The 20253-nt window shown below is 47.9% G+C and overlaps 1 protein-coding gene across 3 annotated transcripts; it reads left to right on the top strand.

Annotated features, from left to right (window-relative positions):
• The first annotated feature begins 826 nt into the window (after nucleotides 1–826).
• LOC149455996 (uncharacterized) lies at nucleotides 827–19422 on the top strand. 3 transcript variants are annotated; one of them, XM_089685586.1, is made up of 8 exons: nucleotides 827–926; nucleotides 14931–15043; nucleotides 15402–15569; nucleotides 15656–15779; nucleotides 15896–16095; nucleotides 16186–16494; nucleotides 16618–16762; nucleotides 16954–19422. In XM_089685586.1, exons 2-8 carry the CDS (start codon nucleotides 14951–14953, stop codon nucleotides 17772–17774), a joined length of 1860 nt encoding a protein of 619 aa, XP_089541712.1. In that variant the 5' UTR covers nucleotides 827–926; nucleotides 14931–14950; the 3' UTR covers nucleotides 17775–19422. The 3 variants fall into 3 exon arrangements, with proteins under 3 accessions (XP_089541712.1, XP_089541711.1, XP_089541713.1); XM_089685585.1 differs by lacking the exon at nucleotides 827–926 and adding an exon at nucleotides 12568–13036; XM_089685587.1 differs by lacking the exons at nucleotides 827–926; nucleotides 14931–15043 and adding an exon at nucleotides 15140–15272.
• Nucleotides 19423–20253: the final 831 nt, after the last annotated feature.

Below are 20253 nucleotides of genomic sequence, written 5' to 3'. Positions count from 1 at the left end.
TGGGGATGGACTTGGAGCAGACAGGAACCAGGTCACGGCCCCTGAGTACACCTGCTCATGGTAGAGGGATCCGCCAGAGGTATATGTAGCTGGGAAGCCTGATGTGAAGAGGCAGAAGGTGTGAGCAGGGATGGCTGGATCCGTGCAGGATGGATGGATCGTCTCGGTAGCGTAAGGCGTAGTCAGGCAGGCCAGGTCAGCAACATGCGGACAGCGAGGTACCGAAGGAGTAGTCAGAGAATAGTCAGGGTCAGGTGCGGACTGACCATTGGGAAACTCGGGCACTGCCCGAGGGCCCAGGGTCAGTAGGAGGCCCCATGAGATGCCCCTGGTACCTTTTTCATAGGCTTTTTTGAGTTTGGGCAAGGACACAGGGGCCCCATGATCCCCTATTGCCCGGGTGTGAGCAGGGATAGCTGGATCCATGCAGGATGGATGGATCGTCTGGGTAGTTTTTTGTTTTTGTTTTTTAGGAGATATATGCTCATAGGTGGGTTTTTACATTTTTATACTATATATTTTTATTTATGTGACTTAGTAATTAATAAAAGTTTTTTAGTGTATAAATAAATATGGGATATATAGTCCTATTTTATTTAAAATAGGATTCATTCCATATGTATTGCCGCTGTATACATTATCTATTAAGCGTTTGCATAGACTGGGATAGGGCTCCGAGAAAATGGAGGAGTTGGACACTCCTCCTGTGCAATTACATAGGTAGTATAAATAGGAAGTCCTGCCCGCCAATGCGCTATCCTGAAGAAGCCACGTGTTCGGGGCGTAACACGTAGAGCGCAGTGACGTCATTTCCGGGTGGAGCTCGGTGACGCAGTTCCGGTGACGGACTTCCGGTTTTTCGCCATCTTGAGTCCCCTAGTACACCCATAACATATGGGAAACCGTGGGCTGTATACTTGGACCATGTGAGTGAATTATCTGGCATTTTGTGATTAAATATATTGGATGTACTACACTATGGAAGTATTTCTGTTTGTTTACTCCTCCATGACCCTGATACCATACTGCTGTCTTTCTATGTCCAATACATTTGGAGTGGATATCGGAGGGATAGATGAGTTATTGTGAAGTCATCTATATTATTGGAAGTCACTCCGGGGTGGAATACCTGATTATATGATTTGTGACCCTTAGGGGTCGAATAAAGGAGGTGAGGAGGCACTCTAGCCACAGGAGGATACATGCAGGAGAGTGTCACCCCCTCTTCTTTCTGTTTGAGCACAAGTTTTTGAAGTGGAAAAGCATATATCTAGTTCACATTACAAGAGTGATAGCACGATTGTTGCACTTTTATTTTGGATCTGGTTTTTGTCCTATTTTTACACTTATGTATTCACAGTTTTATACATGCAATATATGTGATCATGTGTGAATTTGTATATATATTTAATTAGTTTCTGGGCACTTGTCACTTTTCACATATTTTAGTGCAGTGTTTTTCAACCTTTTTTGTGCAAAGGCACACTTTTTTCATGAAAAAAATCACGAGGCACACCACCATTAGAAAATGTTAAAAAAATTTACCTCTGTGCCTATATTGACTATATATAAAGTAATTCTCTTGAATAGGAATCAAACACAAAGAAATTATTTTATAATTACTTTATTATGAAATAATAAAGTATTTTATAATTGGACCCGGGGGCCGGACCAAGAGTAGATGAATGATGTGTATGTGTCATCCATAGTAAGTATAGTAATATTCCCCCATAGTAAGCATAGTAATTAATCCCCCATATAGTAATTCATCCCCCATAGTAATTAATCCCCCATATAGTAATTCATCCCCCATAGTAATTCATCCTCCATATAGTAATTCATCCCCCATAGTAATTCATCCCCCATAGTAATTAATCCCCCATATAGTAATTCATCCCCCATAGTAATTCATCCCCCATAGTAATTAATCCCCCATATAGTAATTCATCCCCCATAGTAATTAATCCCCCATATAGTAATTCATCCCCCATATAGTAATTCATCCCCCATAGTAATTCATCCCCCATAGTAATTCATCCCCCATAGTAATTCATCCCCCATATAGTAATTCATCCCCCATATAGTAATTCATCCTCCATATAGTAATTCATCCCCCATAGTAATTCATCCCCCATATAGTAATTCATCCCCCATAGCAATTCATCCCCCGTATAGTATTTCATCCCTCGTATAGTATTTCATCCCCCGTATAGTATTTCATCCCCCGTATAGTATTTCATCCCCCATATAGTATTTCATCCCCCATATAGTATTTCATCCCTCATATAGTATTTCATCCCCCATATAGTAATTCATCCCTCATATAGTATTTCATCCCTCATATAGTATTTCATCCCCCCATATAGTATTTCATCCCTCATATAGTATTTCATCCCCCCATATAGTATTTCATCCCTCATATAGTATTTCATCCCTCATATAGTAATTCATCCCTCATATAGTATTTCATCCCCCCATATAGTAATTCATCCCTCATATAGTATTTCATCCCCCCATATAGTATTTCATCCCCCCATATAGTATTTCATCCCTCATATAGTAATTCATCCCTCATATAGTATTTCATCCCCCCATATAGTATTTCATCCCCCCATATAGTATTTCATCCCTCATATAGTAATTCATCCCTCATATAGTATTTCATCCCTCATATAGTATTTCATCCCTCATATAGTATTTCATCCCCCATATAGTATTTCATCCCCCCATATAGTATTTCATCCCCTCATATAGTATTTCATCCCTCATATAGTATTTCATCCCCCCATATAGTATTTCATCCCTCATACAGTAATTCATCCCTCATATAGTAATTCATCCCCCATATAGTATTTCATCCCTCATATAGTATTTCATCCCCCCATATAGTATTTCATCCCTCATATAGTAATTCATCCCCCCATATAGTATTTCATCCCCCCATATAGTATTTCATCCCCCCATATAGTATTTCATCCCTCATATAGTAATTCATCCCTGATATAGTAATTCATCCCCCATATAGTATTTCATCCCCCCATATAGTATTTCATCCCTCATAAAGTAATTCATCCCTCATATAGTATTTCATCCCCCACAGTACTATTCCCCCCCCCCCCTTCTAGTAAGCCAAGTCCCCCGTGTCAATTCACTTACCTTTTGCGTTCCTCTCGCTGTCTTCCCGCGCCGTTCGGGTCTTCAGGGCGGACTGTGAGAGGAGCCTAGCTCCCCTCCCCTCACGTTCGGCACGCTGCCCCGCCTACACACATCCTGACAGCCACATCCGCAAGCCGGATTAAAAGGTCCGCGCGGACTTTTGGGGCTGCCAACCGAGAGGAGGCAGGGGAGCGGCCGACCGAGAGGAGGGAGGGGAGCAGGCGCCCGGCACACAGAAGAGCCGCATTAGACTGGGTAAAGAGCCGCATGTGGCTCGCGAGCCGCGGCTTGCCGACCACTGAATCATTAGATTCTAATGATTGGTCTATTTGTGAGCCGAAGCCACATGTTACAGATGAAATTGGAATTTTTCCCACGGCACACCAGACAATATCTCACGGCACACTAGTGTGCCGCGGCACAGTGGTTGAAAAACGCTGTTTTAGTGTGTTTACATTTAGTACCGGTTTTAGCCACTGGGTGGCAGACTGGTCGTTTTCTTTGTTTGCACATATTGATTGAATTGAAGCACTAGTCACTTTCACCTTATAATTATGTATTGATTTTTAATATTGTTTTTTCTGCATATTTAATTGGAGCACTAGTCACTTTATGTTTACTAATATAGTTTTTTTGCGCATATTTGTGCATATATTTAGTTTATTAATTTAATACCCTCACGGCTGAGTGCTTCATCCATTATTAGATATCTATTTTCATCCCGAAGGTCAGGATCAAGCTGGGTCGGTGACAGGAAATCAGCAGGAAACTCAGGAACACAGGAACGGGAGGAGCTGACTATAATCCTGCAATCACTGAGCAGACTTGCAGTCCTTATAAAGGCCACTGAGTGTCAGCAATGAGTGCACCCTGCTGTGTGTGCTGGTGTGCTTTAGTGCATAGGAATGTTTTACTACGTGTCACCCTCCTATGCACATGCGCACTTCTTTGCGTGAATTGGCGTGGCCATATTGCGCATTGGCGCATTTGCCTGGGCTTCCATGTCTTTTCCTCTGGCAGTGCCCTCCCCCAAGGAGCAGCCTCCAGATGCTCAGGCGGGCTCGTTTTTCAGGGAATCTGTTAAAAAATTCTTGAAGCAGCTTAGGAGCATGCACATTTCTTGCTGGTTCCCAGGAACTACCCTCCGGTGGATACCCTTTCCATTTAACCAGATATTGAATCTGTCTCCCCCTTTTCCGACCATCCAAGATAGTTTCAACTTCAAACTCGATGTCTTCTCCTACCGTGACTGGTGGTGGGGGTGGCTCCTCTCTTCCAGGGATAGGGCACATTATGGCTGGTTTGAGTAGAGAAACATGGAGGACTGGATGAATCTTATAAGAGTCGGGTAGGTCCAGTTCCAAGGCCATAGGGTTAATCTCCATTTTGATTTTAAAGGGTCCAATGAACCTGGGACCTAGTTTTCATGAAGGGCAAGCAAGTTTGAGATTGGTTGTAGCAAGCCACACTTTGTCTCCCACCTTCCACCCAGGGTTACCTCTCCTCCTTTTATCAAACTGTTTCTTGTAATCCTCCTGAGCTTTTTGCATGGTCCACTGGAGTATCTGGTAATTGGATTGTATGAACGTTAACCTATCCTGGACTGCAGGTACTGATGCTTCTGGAATGGCATCCGGAACAAAGGAAGGATGAAAACCGTAATTTGCCCAGAAAGGAGACTGGTTGGTGGAAGCATGGACAGAGTTGTTGTAGGTGAATTCTGCACAGGGAAGAAGAAATGCCCAGTTATCCTGAGAGAAAGTGGAGAAGCATCTTAGGTATTGCTCCAAAGTTTGGTTAGTCCTCTCCGTTTGCCCATTACTCTGTGGATGATAAGCAGAAGAGAGACATACTTCAATATTCAGGGTTTTGCAAAAAGATCTCCAAAATTTGGACGTAAATTGTACCCCCGTCAGAAACTATATTGTTGGGTATTCCTTGTAGTCTTACTATCTCCTTAATAAATGTTTGAGCAGTTTCAGTAGGGGAAGGAGTACCAACCATGGGCAGGAAGTGAGCCATTTTGGACAGTCTATCCACTACCACCAGGATGGTGGTGAATCCCTCAGAGGGAGATAAATACACAATGAAGGCCATAGAAATCATCTTCCAAGGCTGTTCAGGAACTGGAAGGGGTCTCAGCAAGCCCCAGGCTCTGGTATAGCTGCCCTTATTGCGTAGACATGTTGCGCAGGAGTTGACATACTCTTTACAGTCCTGCCTCAGGTTGGGCCACCAAAAGGATCTTTGGACAAGTTCAGTTGTTTTCTGTACCCTGAAGTGACCTGCAAGCAAGTGGTCGTGGCATATCTTAAATATTTGTGGCCTGACTTCTTGGGGAACGAAGATCTTGTCCTCATGCCAGAAGAAATCCTCATGCTTCCTTAAGGATAACCTCTCAGATCCAGCATAAGAAAGTGAAGCTTGTTTAATTGCTGCTTTTAGATCAGGCTGAATGAGTAAAAATTATGTGGAGATAAAATAGTACTGGGAGCAGCTGTTTGAGGAGTGTCTGGGAACAGATGGGACATGGCATCTGCTTTCCCGTCTTTAGACCCTGGACGGTATGTTAAATGAAAATTGAAACCTTGAAAAGAATAAGGCCCATCGAGCTTGTCTTGGTCTTAACAGTCTTGCGGTTCGAAGATATTCCAAGTTCTTATGATCAGTAAAAACCATGATAGGGTGAGCAGCACCTTCCAAGAGGTAGCGCCACTCTTCCAATGCAGATTTAGTGGCCAGTAATTTGCGGTCCCTCACGTCATAATTTTTCTCTGGTTGACTCATCTTTTGGGAGAAAAAGGCCACTGGGTGCAAGAGAGCCTTGGGCCCCTGATATTGTGAAAGGATTGCTCTTGTGGCAATCTCCGAGTCATTGACCTCAAGAACAAAGGGCAGAGTCAGGTTGGGGTGCTGTAGCACCAGAGCAGAGGTAAATAGATTCTTCAGCTTGTCAAAGGCCCCTTGGGCTTCCGGAGACCACTGGAATTGGGTATGTATCCGAGTTAATTGGGTAATGGGAGCAATGATAGAGGAAAAGTTCTTGATAAATCTCCTGTAAAAAAGCCCACAAATCTTTGGATACCTTTTCTTATCAGTGGAGGCCGGCCAGTTGGTGATGGCAGCTACCTTTTGGGGGTCCATAGAAATGCCATCAGTAGAAATGATCATGCCCAGGAATTGGATTGATAGTTTTTCAAATTCGCATTTCTCCGCCTTTGCATATAATCCATGCTGTCTTAGGTTAGCTAGTACTTTTCTGAAATGCACTTGATGGAGTTCCAGGGTGGCAGAAAAGATAAGGATATCATCAAGGAAGACTATCAAGAAGTGATCCAAGAATTCCAGAAAAATTACGTTCACGAGGTGTTGAAAGGTTGCAGGAGCGTTATACAACCCGAAGGGCATAACCAGGTACTCAAAGTGCCCAAAGCGGGTTCTAAAAGCTGTCTTCCATTCTTCTCCTTTGCGGATTCTGACTAGGTTATAGGCACCGTGGAGATCTAGTTTTGTAAATATTCGGGCATCACGGAATCTTTGGAAGAGCTCCGGGACCAGAGGGAGCGGATAACGATTTTTGATGGTTACTTTGAGTCCCCGGTAATCCACACAGGCCTGAGTGAGTGATCCTTTTTCTCCACAAAGAAAATTCCAGCACCAGCAGGGGAAGAAGAGGGGCGAATGAACCCCTTCTTAAGACTCTCGTCAATGTACACTCTTAGAGCCTCCAGCTCAACTTTGGATAATGGAAAAATTCTCCCAAAGGGAATCTCTGCCCCGGGAAGGAGTTTGATAGGGCAGTCATATGGCTGGTGAGGTGGTAGCGTGTCGGCCTTCCATTTATCAAAAACATCTATGTATTCATGGTAGGTTGGGGGCACAATTTGACTGGTGTCGGGCACCGTTTGAATGGTCAGGCAACTGGAAGAGTCTGCGAGTTCAGGGGGAAAGCAATGTTGTAGACAGTAGATAGAGGAGAAGGAAATCTTTCCTGTAGGCAAGTCCAGATGAGGGTTATGGGCCTGAAGCCACGGTATTCCCAGGATAATCGGGAACATGGGGGAGCACAAGATGTCAAAGCAGAGAAATTCTTGATGGCCTGAGTCTGTGGATGTCAAAATAGGAATGGCTTCCTGTGTTACAAGACCAGATCGAGCAAATGTCCCATCGACTAAATGGACTGCAAGTTTTTGTTTTTTGTCTCTCAGTGGGACCTGCAACTTCTTTGCTAGGGTGACGTCCAAAAAACAGCAGCACGCCCCGGAGTCAATGATTGCTTGGAGCTTGACTTCCCTTCCTGCAACAATATAGGTAAAACAAGGTGAGCTGGTAATGATCCGGAAATCTGAGAGTACATAGCCTGTGGAGGGATAGACTTACTAGTTCTCACAGGACAATTTTGTAAGAAATGTCCGGACGCTCCACAGTAGAGGCATAGGTTGGACTGTCTCCAACGTGTATTTTCATCTCAGGACAAGGAGGAGCGAACTAGGCAAATCTGCATAGGTTCAGTTTCAGCAACAAGAGCAGGTGGTACAGTGGGCAGAGGAGCAGAGAAGGAAGGCACCTTGGGTAGCATCCAGGATGGATGGTAGGAATTAGATCTTTCCGATCGGCGTTCCCTCAGGCAACGGTCTAGCTGGATGGTCAAGTGGATGCAGCCTTCAAGGGAGGTAGGAGCCTCGACTCTGGCTAATTCGTCTTTGAGTCCTTTAGAGAGACCAAGCCGATACTGGTATCTGAGGGCGGCTTCATTCCAGCCTGTGTCTGCTGACCATTTACGGAATTCAACCGTATAATCTTTCACGGGTCGGCGACCTTGTTGGAGGGAGTGAAGGGCAGCTTCTGCTGTGGCCATATGTTGGGGATCGTCGTATAGTTGGGACATGGCGTCAAAAAAGGTGGTAACAGAGTTCAGAACTGGGCTCTTTTGCTCCAAGAGGTGATGTGCCCAGGACTGAGGTTCATCAGTAAGTAGCGATATGATGAACCCCACCTTCACAGACTCTAAAGATAAAGTTCTGGGTTGAAGTGCCAAATATAACAGACATGCGTTTTTAAACACCCTGAACTTTCGACGATCTCCAGAAAAACGTTCCGGGACTGGTACTCTTGGCTCTGGTGGAGGTAGCATTACTGTGGGAGTGACTGCAGGGCCTTCTTGAACAGAAGCGGAGGATGCAGAGGGTGCCCTGGGTGGGTTTTGGTCAGCAGGAGCTCAAGGAGTGGCAAGATTCTGCAGGTGACCTTCTAATTGGAAATAGCCCTCTTGTAGGTTGTTGACCGCTTGTTGAGGGATGGCAACCTGCTGGCACAGAGCCTCTATCGGGGAGACACCTCTCAGCCTCTGACATTATAGCTGGATTATACTGTCACATATCTGACCGGAGGCTGCAATAGAGAGAGGGCTCCCCTTACGGCTAAGTGCAGCTGGAGGTGGTAACAGGAGGTGCAGTGCCCACAGAAGCATGGGTTGCCAGTGGTGTTGCTGCTTGGAAATGCCTGATGAGATGGAACCCGTGGGTGCTCCAGTTGCAGGAGGAGTGTCTCCAGAGAACACGTGGATTCCGGAGGATGGGTAGTGTAGTCATTAACCAGAGCCAGGATCAATATGGAACAGCAGACAGGAGCAACGTCAGGATCAAGCCGGGGTCATACACAGAGCAGCAGACAGGAGCAACGTCAGGATCAAGCTGGGGTCATACACAGAGCAGCAGACAGCAACAAGGTCAAGATCAAGCTGGGGTCATACACAGAGCAGCAGACAGGAGCAATGTCAGGATCAAGCCGGGGTCATACACAGAGCAGCAGACAGGAACAAGGTCAGGATCAAGCCGGGGTCATACACAGAGCAGCAGACAGGGACAAGGTCAGGATCAAGCCGGGGTCATACACAGAGCATCAGACGGGAGTAAGGTCAGGATCAAGCTGGGGTCATACACAGAGCAGCAGACAGGAACAAGGTCAGGATCAAGCCGGGGTCATACACAGAGCAGCAGACCGGAGCAAGGTCAGGATCAAGCCAGGGTCGTACACAGAGCAGCAGACAGGAACAAGGTCAGGATCAAGCCGGGGTCATACACAGAGCAGCAGACAGGAGTAAGGTCAGGATCAAGCCGGGGTCATACACAGAGCAGCAGACAGGAGCAAGGTCAGGATCAAGCCGGGGTCATACACAGAGCAGCAGACAGGAACAAGGTCAGGATCAAGCCGGGGTCATACACAGAGCAGCAGACAGGGACAAGGTCAGGATCAAGCCGGGGTCATACACAGAGCATCAGACGGGAGTAAGGTCAGGATCAAGCCGGGGTCATACACAGAGCAGCAGACAGGAACAAGGTCAGGATCAAGCCGGGGTCATACACAGAGCAGCAGACCGGAGCAAGTTCAGGATAAAGCCGGGGTCATACACAGAGCAGCAGACAGGAGCAAGGTCAGGATCAAGCCGGGGTCATACACAGACCAGCAGACAGGGACAAGGTCAGGATCAAGCCGGGGTCATACACAGAGCATCAGACGGGAGTAAGGTCAGGATCAAGCTGGGGTCATACACGGACAAGGTCAGGATCAAGTCGGGGTCATACACAGAGCAGCAGACGGGGACAAGGTCAGGATCAAGCCAGGGTTATACACAGATCATCAGACGGGAGTAAGGTCAGGATCAAGCCGGGGTCATACACAGAGTAGCAGACAGGAACAAGGTCAGGATCAAGCAGGGGTCATACACAGAGCAGCAGACAGGAACAAGGTCAGGATCAAGCCGGGGTCATACACAGAGCAGCAGACAGGAACAAGGTCAGGATCAAGCCGGGGTCATACACAGAGTAATAGCAGACAGGAGCAAGGTCAGGATCGAGCCGGGGTCATACACATAGCAGCAGACAGGAGCAAGGTCAGGATCGAGCTGGGGTCATCCACAGAGCAGTAGACAGGAACAAGGTCAGGTTCGAGCCGGGGTCATACACAGAGCAACAGACAGGAGCAAGGTCAGGATCGAGCAGGGGTCATACACAGAGCAGCAGACAGGAACAAGGTCAGGATCGAGCCGGGGTCATACACAGAGCAGCAGACAGGAACAAGGTCAGGATCGAGCCGGGGTCATACACAGAGCAGCAGACAGGAACAAGGTCAGGATCGAGCCGGGGTCATACACAGAGCAGCAGACAGGAACAAGGTCAGGATCGAGCCGGGGTCATACACAGAGCAGCAGACAGGAACAAGGTCAGGATCAAGCCGGGGTCATACACAGAGCAGCAGACAGGAACAAGGTCAGGATCAAGCCGGGTCGGTAATGGGTAATCAGCAGTAGACTCAGGAACACAGAAACGGGAGGGGCTGATGATAATCCAGCAATCACTGAGCAGAGCTGCAGTCCTTATAAAGGCGACTGAGTGTCAGCAATTAATGCACACTGCGTGTGCTGGTGTGTTTTCGTGTACAGGAATGTTTTACTACGTGTCGCCCGCCTATGCACATGTGCACTTCTTTGCGTGAATTGGCGTGGCCATATTGCGCATTGGCACATTTGCCCGGGCTTCCTCGTCTTTTCCTCTGACACTCAGTTTGGCGCTAGGCGGCCTTTATAAGGAGGCTCATCACTCCCTCAAGTTGCTGGTTGATCTCTGGCTCCCCAGTACCATTGTCCGTGTTCCTTTGCTTTAGTGATTTCCTGTTACTGACCCGACTTGCTCTTGGACCTTCTCTGCCTGACTCCTGACCTGATATTCTCTCCTCTGTGTATGACCCCGGCTAATCTACTGACTACGTCTGCTCCGATCTCCACCTGGCACTTGACCTTGGCTTTGAACCGACTACTCTGTGGTCCTCTGTTTCCCGGAAGGCTTGCATACCTTTCATGGGCACCACCTGTCTGCAGATCCCATCTCAGTGCATCAGCTGTGATCCTGGGTGGACCACCAATGAGCACTCCTACAGGCGACCTGTGCCACTTTGGGCCCGACTCCTGCTGTCCCATATCCAGGGGAGTCTGGAACGTAGCCACAAGGGAAGTCCTCTCTCCATTGGCCTCCATCACCAGGTATGTGATAGTATCATCCAGCCATTATGACCGAGGCCGAGAGAGGCGCTTCCGCAACAGATAACGGCACTTACCCAAATGGTCAAGGAGCTGCAGGAAGGATACTTCCAGCTGGAAGGACGTCTTCATCCCTCACTACTTCTGTGACTTCTGCAGACCAGAATACCTCTGTAGGTTCTACCCCTATAGTTACACCTGCCAGTTCACCTCCTGCTGCTACACCTGCTGTGGTGCTACTGCCTCCAGAGCCCAGGGTCCCCACTCCTGAACGATTCCTCGGGGACCAACGTAAATTCAGAGCCTTTAAAAATGCTTGTGAGCTGTACTTTGCTTTGCAACTAAGGACCTTTTCACTTGAGGCGGTCAAGGTTGGGTTCATCATCTCCCTTTTGTCTGATGAACCTCAATCATGGGCACACAGCCTACTAGAACAAAATAACCCAGCACTCAACTCAGTGATCACATTTTTTTAAGCCATGGCTGCCCTTTATGATGATCCCCAGAGGACCTCCACTGCTGAGTGCACCCTCCATGCTCTACTACAAGGTCGGAGGCCTTTGGAGGACTAAATTGTGGAATTCAGCAAATGGTCAGCTGATACCGGGTGGAACGATGCAGTGTTAAAATACCAGTTCCGTCTAGGCCTGTCCGAGTCCCTTAAGGATCAGTTAGCTAGGGTGGAAGCTCCCTCCTCCTTGGAGAACCTTATTCTGCTCTCTACCCAGTTGCATCGGCGTCTACGGGAAAGACGTTCTGAACGTACTCAGACCTTTTGATCCACGTGGGTTCTGCCGAGGATTCCAGGACCAACAGCTCCTGCCCCTGCTCCTCAGCCCATCAACACTTCTGAAGTAGAACCAATGCAAATTTGCCTTCTCCGACCTGCTTTAACTCCAGAAGGAAGGCTACGCAGATGGCAAGGCAATCTATGCCTTTACTGTGGGGCCATTTCTTGCGCAACTGTCCAGTGCGACCAAGTAAGTCCAGCCAGCCCCATCCTTCGTATCTCCAGTTATCCGGAACTTTAACCACCCATGTCATTCTCCTCATATCATTGCAGGTGGCTTGAAGGGACGTCAAGTTGCGGGCAATCATTGACTCAGGAGCCTGTAGCTGTTTCTTGGACATCAACCTTGCCAAGGACTTACGTATTCCTCTGCATCCAAAGAAGCAAAGACTCGATGTATTACTAGCGGATGGCACTACTCCGAGCTCAGGACCTGTTACCCAGGAAAACATTCTTGTCCTAGCAACAACTGACTCTGGCCACCAGGAGTTCATCCGTTTCAATGTCAACTGATCCCCCATGTTTCCAGCCATTCTAGGAATACCCTGGTTGCAAGCCCACAACCCAACTGGCCCAAAAGTCACCTTTTCATCAAGCTACTGCCTTCAGCACTGTGGCGCCTCCACACCCACCAATTCTTCCATGTGCCTCTCAGTTCAACCTCCACCAGATGCCAGTCAATCATTTCCCCCTACCTAGCATCACTTTTTTGAAAGCGCAGGGGGTGGACCCAGAGCCCAGCCTCTCCCACACCCTGTGCCCAGCGTCCTGCTGGATCCCAGAGCAGGAAAGTCATCACTTCTACCCAGGCAGAAAGGATCTATGGTAGAAAGGAAGTGATGTCAGCAACAGACAGGAAGTATCTATGGTTGAAAGGAAGTGATGTCAGCAACAGACAGGAAGTATCTATGGTTGACAGGAAGTGATGTCAGCGACAGACAGGAAGTCTCTATGGTAGACAAGAAGTGATGTCCGGTATAAATACGAAGTTATGGGTGAGAGGTGAGTTGGGAGGAAGTAGAGAGGAAACATTGCTGGAAGTGGCAGCTGAGGAGGTAATAAGATCTAATTTTATATTTACACCCAGTAACCCCCGTCACGTCCATCCTCTTCCTCCACCGTCACATCCAGCCTCAACCGTCATGTCCATCCTCTTCCTCTACTGTCACGTCTGTCCGTCCTCTTCCCCCACCGTCACGTCCGTCCTCTTCCTTCACACTCACGTCCGTCCTCTTCCTCCACCGTCACGTCCGTCCTCTTCCTCCACCGTCACGTCCGTCCTCTTCCTCCACCGTCACGTCCGTCGTCTTCCTCCACCGGCACGTCCGTCGTCTTCCTCCACCGTCACGTCCGTCGTCTTCCTCCACCGGCACGTCCGTCGTCTTCCTCCACCGGCACGTCCGTCCTCTTCCTCCACCGTCACGTCCGTCCTCTTCCTCCATAGTCACTGTGACGTCTTTTATCTCCAGCAGATGATGATACACACATATATAGTGTGGGAACCCAGATTAACCCCTTCAGGGGTAGAACATTTCCCCACTTCTGGGCCGGAACATTCTCTGTTTCTATATATGTAGCAGGGGAGATTGGTCCTGTCTGTGAATGCTGTAACCTGCTGACTGGCATCTCCTCTGAACCCTGACACTTCCACAGTGAGGGATTTCAGCCCCTCCCTTCTCCTCTCAGACTGTAATAGAGAGAGAGACAATCAGAAGAGCCATTAAAGGAGCCAATGACAGGGACTTTCTCAGGCAGGAGGTGCAGCTGCAAAGCATTGTGGAAGATGCAGTCTTGAACAGAAACAGCCTGATAGGCTGAAATGGAGATAGAACTACAAAAGCCATCATGCTTAGGGAGAGCAGAGTGAAGGACTCCATCTTGTTTTTCCTGAGGGAGGGAGTCTGCAAGTGGCAGGAGAGAGTCTGGACCTAACCAGAGAAGTGCTTGGGGTCAGTTCACAGCATGCTTGGTGATCTGCATCAGTCAGGGAACATCCAAACTGAGAGATGTGGATCTACAGTACAGAAGTGCTCATTGTGAGGTGACCAGAGGAGTTGGTCATTTCCAGGATGATCGTTTGGGCCTTAATCACAGGATCTGGTGAGAGGGATTTTGCCCACTGGCAGATGACAGGAACACTGCACACAGACAGAGACATTACACTTTGCCCATACTCACCAGGCACTGGGTTGTGTAGATGGCCCTGCTAAACAGACACGGTGTTTGCTTTGCTATACAAATACTGCCACGAGATTACAATTACCATAGGAGTGTAAGTGCACCAACGAAAGTGGCTCACTGAAGACCCCAACATTCATCCTGTTACCAAGAGACTGAAGTTACTGGTACCATATGGGCACGCGCATGCGTATTCAGGCCTCTATATTGCATGCTGTGTGAGGGAATAGCTTGGAAAGTAGCTATTAAGCATCAGTTGGGTACAGTGTTTGCCTATTGGGCTTGTGGTGTCGGGGGTTAGGAGGGAGAAGTCTGACACAACAGAGAGTCACTCTTCTGCTCTCCTCCTGCTTGGACATCATAGAGCTGAATTTTTGTAAAGGGGTTTAGACCCACTTTGAGGGCGCCATGTAAGTGTTTCCTCTGCTCTTGGGGTTATTCACGGTTGGAATCCCCTGAAAGCAGCCTGAGTGTAAAAGTGAGTTATATTGCTTCCAGTCTCAGAATTTGCTTTCTCTTGATTCACTGAACGTATACCTGTTGTTATTGTTTATTACTTCCCATAGAGGTCTTACAGTAATGCTGATCTGTGTTTATTATAACATGGGTGCTTTTCATTGGTCCTTGTACTTACACTATTGTCAGGTGTGTCAGTTGGGGCTGAGACAGTTCTTGGGGTTGAGAGGCAGAATGAACAAACGTAAGCAGCCCCTTCGGGGGTATCGCTACATATATATTTTTCATTATCACTTATCGTCCTTACCTGTGTAGGCGTGTCTATAGACAACATAATGGCACCAATGCGGATGGAGGAGGACTGGAGTCACATGACTGAGAGGATACTAAATCTCACCCTAGAGATCATCTACCTGCTGACCGGAGAGGTGAGGAGGATTCTGGGAGGTCACATGACATCACTCTCATCTCTACTAATAAAACACAGACCTGACCAAAGAGGTGAGGAGGATTCTGGGAGGTCACATGACATCACACAGACCTGACTGGAGAGGTGAGGAGGATTCTGGGAGGTCACATGACATCGCACAGACCTGACTGGAGAGGTGAGGAGGATTCTGGGAGGTCACATGACATCGCACAGACCTGACTGGAGAGGTGAGGAGGATTCTGGGAGGTCACATGACATCACTCTGGTCTAGTCTGGCCAATAGACCATGTTCTTCTTGTAGACATGTAGATGATGTCCGATGATTGATATCGGTTTCTCTTTCTCCTGATCTGTAGGATTATGTTGTAGTGAATAAGTCTAGTGGGGAGCCAATCTCAGGAGGATGGAGCAGGACCCAGAGCCCCATCATGGTGCCTCCCCCTTGTTCTCCGATACCTGAGAGGAACAAAGAGCAGAAGATCCTGGAACTGACCACCGTGATGGTCCATCTGCTGACAGGAGAGGTGAGCGGTGCCAGGAATTTTGGGACATTCTCCAGTAACAGACAAGGGATGTGTCTGGATGGTGACTGTATCATTGTGTGTGTCAGGTTCCTATAAGGTGTCAGGGTGTCACTGTCTATTTCTCCATGGAGGAGTGGGAGTATTTAGAAGGACACAAGGACCTCTACAAGGACATCATGATGGACAATCAGCCTCCCCTCACATCACCGGGTAAGAGGAGACTTTATTGGAAAGGAGAGAGCAGTACGGAGGCTCCACCTAGATCCCCCATCATCTGATAAACACATAGAAACAATGGATTCAGTCAGTGTGTGTGTTTCCTACAGATGGATCCAGTCATGGGAATCCAACAGAGAGATGTCCCCATCCTCTGTATTCCCGGGATTCCATACAGGAAGGTCACAACATCCCTCACCATCATCAGGTAGATGGATCCAGTCATGGGAACCCACCAGAGAGATGTCCTCGTCCTCTGTATTTCTGGGATTCCACACAGGAAGGTCACACCATCCCTCACCATCATCAGGTAGATGAGGAACAATCACTGATAGTATCATTAGGATCTGTACATTATCTGCATTGTTACCATTGATGTCATTTTTTATTATATATTCAGAGCGGAAACCTGAGAGATCCTACAGTTGAGGTTAAAGAAGAGATAAAAGAGGAGGAGGATGAGGATGGGGTGATGGAGGAGTTTTCAGAAGGACACAAGGATATGATGGAGCCACCTAATACCAGGAACCCACCAGAGAGATGTCCCCGTCCTCTGTATTCCCGGGATTCCACACAGGAAGGTCACACCATCCCTCACCATCATCAGGTAGATGGATCCAGTCATGGGAATCCACCAGAGAGATGTCCCCGTCCTCTGTATTCCTGGGATTCCACACAGGAAGGTCACACCATCCTTCACTATTACAAGGTTGGTGGGACGGAGCATCTAGAACATAAACTTGTAGAGATGATGTGTGAATTGTTTTATGTGAAGTCAAAAAATTGAAGCTAATGTCTTACAGATGTTACTTTGATCCTTTTCTTGGTTTAGGGCAAAGATCGGACATATATAGAATTTGAGGTGAAATCAGAAGAAGAAGAAGAGGCAAATGTGAGGGATGATCAGCAGTCTATGGAGGAGGATGGAATAGCGGGGACATTTATAGAGGAGGACACTCCTACAGAGATCAGCACAGGTGAGTCATGAACACTAAATCCATTCCTCCACCCATACTGCTCACTGATTGGTCACTGACCCATTTCCTAGTTCCCTTGAGGGCAGAATTGTAAGCTCCTCAGAGACCAAGCTGCCAGATGTGGGCAGAGTCCTGGTTTGGGGGAACCAATCAGCTCCTCTCTAGTAATCCTCTTTGTCTTTGTATTTTAGTCCATGGCCGGGAGATGAGGAAAACCTCCGAGAATTGTCTCACTTTTTCTCCAGAATGGAAAGTAGAAGATGAGGACATCTCACAGTATGGTCCAGGAGAAAACACGGCTCCCTCCAATGTCCATCCGGCACCACCCAGTGTAGATGGACCATCGGATTCCTTGTATCCTGAGAAACCTCACAGTGTGCGGGACCGGGCTGCCCTTTCAACAGGGAAGAGCTTCTCCTGTGCTGAGTGCGGGAAGGGATTACGTTTTAAAGCCAGTCTTAATGACCATAAAAGTTCTCACACTGGGGAGAAGCCGTATTCCTGTCCTGAGTGCGGGAAATGTTTTTCAGACAAGTCCAATCTTTGCAAACATCAGAAATTGCACACAGGGGATAAGCCATATTCCTGTCCTGAGTGCGGAAAATGTTTTTCAGTGAAGTCCAGTCTTTACACACATCAGAGATCTCACACGGGGGAGAAGCCGTATTCTTGTACGGAGTGCGGGAAATGTTTTTCACAGATGTCCAATCTTTACACACATCAGAAATTTCACACAGGGGAAAAGCCATATTCCTGTCCTGAGTGCGGGAAATGTTTTTCACAGAAGTCCCATCTTTACAAACATCAGAGATTGCACACAGGGGAAAAGCCCTATTCCTGTGTGGACTGCGGGAAATGTTTTTCATTTAAATCCTATCTTAACAAACATCAGAAATTGCACACTTTGCCTCAATCCTGTCCTGAGTACAAGAATGGTCACTCGCAGAAGTCCTCTGCTTACAGTCATCTGAGATTGGACAAGGCGGAGAATGAACTTTCCTGGTCTGACTGAGGGAAATGTCCCTCACTGAAGTCCCATCTTTTCAGACATCAGAGATCTCACACGGGGGAGAAGTCATGTTCCTGACCTGAGTGAGGGAAATGTTCCTCACTGACGTCCTGTCTTCCTGGGGTCACACACAACCCTGGAGGTGTATTAGTGCCTTGAGTGCTGGAAATGTCTTCTAGATGAATGTTGGTGGACATCCCAGCTCTCATGTGGGGAAGAAGCACACCCTGATATACACCTCAGATATACTCCATGGCTGATCTTCATCATGGAAGAAACAGTTCAGAAGGAGGTCAGAGGTCACCAAAGACGTGGATGAAGTGTGGGACCGGGTTGGCCATGGATGGCAGGAGAAGAATAAAATGCTGACACTTTTCCCACACATGTAAAAATCAACATTTTCTTGCTTCGACCCCCAAACATTCTATATATACTGTATATATGACGCAGAGGCCCTGGAGAATAAAATGGTGGGTGCTGCAACGGTTGATGTCAGTTTTTCTTGGAAGGAATAAACTTTATTGAATCTTAACGCACAAAATGGCAAATTAACCCCCAAATGTCTGATGGAATGATGATCGGCCGAGCAAACATTTCCCCAATGTGTCACACGTCACAAACTACGGGACCTGAACATCTCCACAGGCCACGCCTTACAAGTCTTTCCTGGTCACCAGTGTGGAGGGACACGGGAGGTCCAGCGCTGGAATGATCGCTCCCGCTGTGACGTGTGCAGAGAAATCTCACATAGGGGGGTGGGGCCTACGTATGTGGTCACCTTTCCATGGGGGGGGAGGGGAACAACTTTATTGGTATCACAAGGGATGAACATGGGCCATGACAGGTACTCTTGTAGCCCTTAGATGTCTCCTCTGCCCTTAGAAGCATTGATCGCTCCCATTAGACGCTGATGGCTTATAAAGGACTAACTCCTTCCCATTGGCGATAGAAGTGATGGGGGAACCTCGGCTCCTCCTCCATCTCCATGTTCATCCGGCGGTGGAATGTTGGGGCATATCCGGGATTATCCCCCTCCCCTCTACATCCGGTATTATCGCCCCCTCCATCTCCGGGATTATACTCCACCCCCTCCATATCAGGGATTATCCCCCCTCTATATCCGGGATTATCCCCCCTCCATATCCAGGACTATACCCCTCCATATCCGGGATTATCCCCCCTCCCCATATCTGGGATTATACCCCTCCCCCTCCATATCCGGGATTATACCCCAAATTACCCCTCCCCCTCCATATCCGGGATTATCCACCCTTCCATATTCGGGATCATACCCCCCTCCATATCCGGGATTATAACCCCCCCTCCATATCCAGGATTATACCCCCCCCCAGGATTATCCCCCTACATATCCAGGATTATACCCCCCCCCCAGGATTATCCCCCCTCCCCCTACATATCCAGGATTATCCCCCTTCCATATCCGGGATTACCCCTCCCCCATTGTCTATGTCGGGATCTTTTCTACAATACTTTATTATAACGACTGGAAATTATTAATAACTCCGCCTCCACATTCCAGACTGGGGATCTTCCCGACCAGTCAGATTTCTGCCTTTACTGCCTCCTGATTCTATGACTGCAATCTTGTCCAAAGTAAAGTTCTAATAAAGTTTATTGAATGAACAATAAATGAGTGTCCATGTATAATATATCTGTCATATTTACTAAGAAGCTGAAGGATGTAGATGAGGGTCACGCATAGTATGAGCGGCATCACCCTTCACTGTGTAGTGGTCCGTTACATTGGTGACCGATGGGAGAAGGACCCCCTTATATCAGTGTAGTGGTCCCTGACATTGGTGACCGATGGGAGAAGGACCCCCTTATATCAGTGGTCAGTGTAATGGTCCCTTACATTGGTGACCGATGGGAGAAGGAGCCCTTTATATCAGTGGTCAGTGTAGCGGTCCCTTACATTGGTGACCGGTGGGAGAAGGACCCCCTTATATCAGTGGTTAGTGTAGCGGCCCTTACATTGATAACCGATGAGAGAAGGCCCCCTTATATCAGTGGTCAGTGTAGCAGTCCCTCACATTGGTGACCGATGGGAGAAGGACCTCCTTATATCAATGGTCAGTGTAGCGGTCCCTTACATTGGTGACCGATGGGAGAAGGACCCCCTTATATCAGTGGTCAGTGTAGCGGTCCCTTTTACATAGCAGTGATATTCGGTGGATCACTTTTCAAAGGGAGGATGACAAGTGGCTGGAGATTATAGGTCACATTCTCACCACATGTTGTAACACTGAAAAGCCTGAACCGCTGTGCAACGAGGGGAAGAAAGAGGAATGGGGGTGATAAGAAGGAAGAGGGGCGATGAGGAGGAAGAGGGGCGATGGGAAGGAAGAGGGGCGATAAGGAGGAAGAGGGGCGATGAGAAGGAAGAGGGGCGATGAAAGGGAAGAGGGGCGATGAGAAGGAAGAGGGGTGATGAAAGGGAAGAGGGGCGATGAGAAGGAAG

This window comes from Staurois parvus, unplaced genomic scaffold (genome assembly GCF_062004578.1).
Source record: "Staurois parvus isolate SC_StPar_1 unplaced genomic scaffold, SC_StPar_1.0 ptg000380l, whole genome shotgun sequence".
Lineage (NCBI taxonomy): Eukaryota > Metazoa > Chordata > Amphibia > Anura > Ranidae > Staurois > Staurois parvus.
This window is presented reverse-complemented; position numbering and strand designations above follow the sequence as displayed.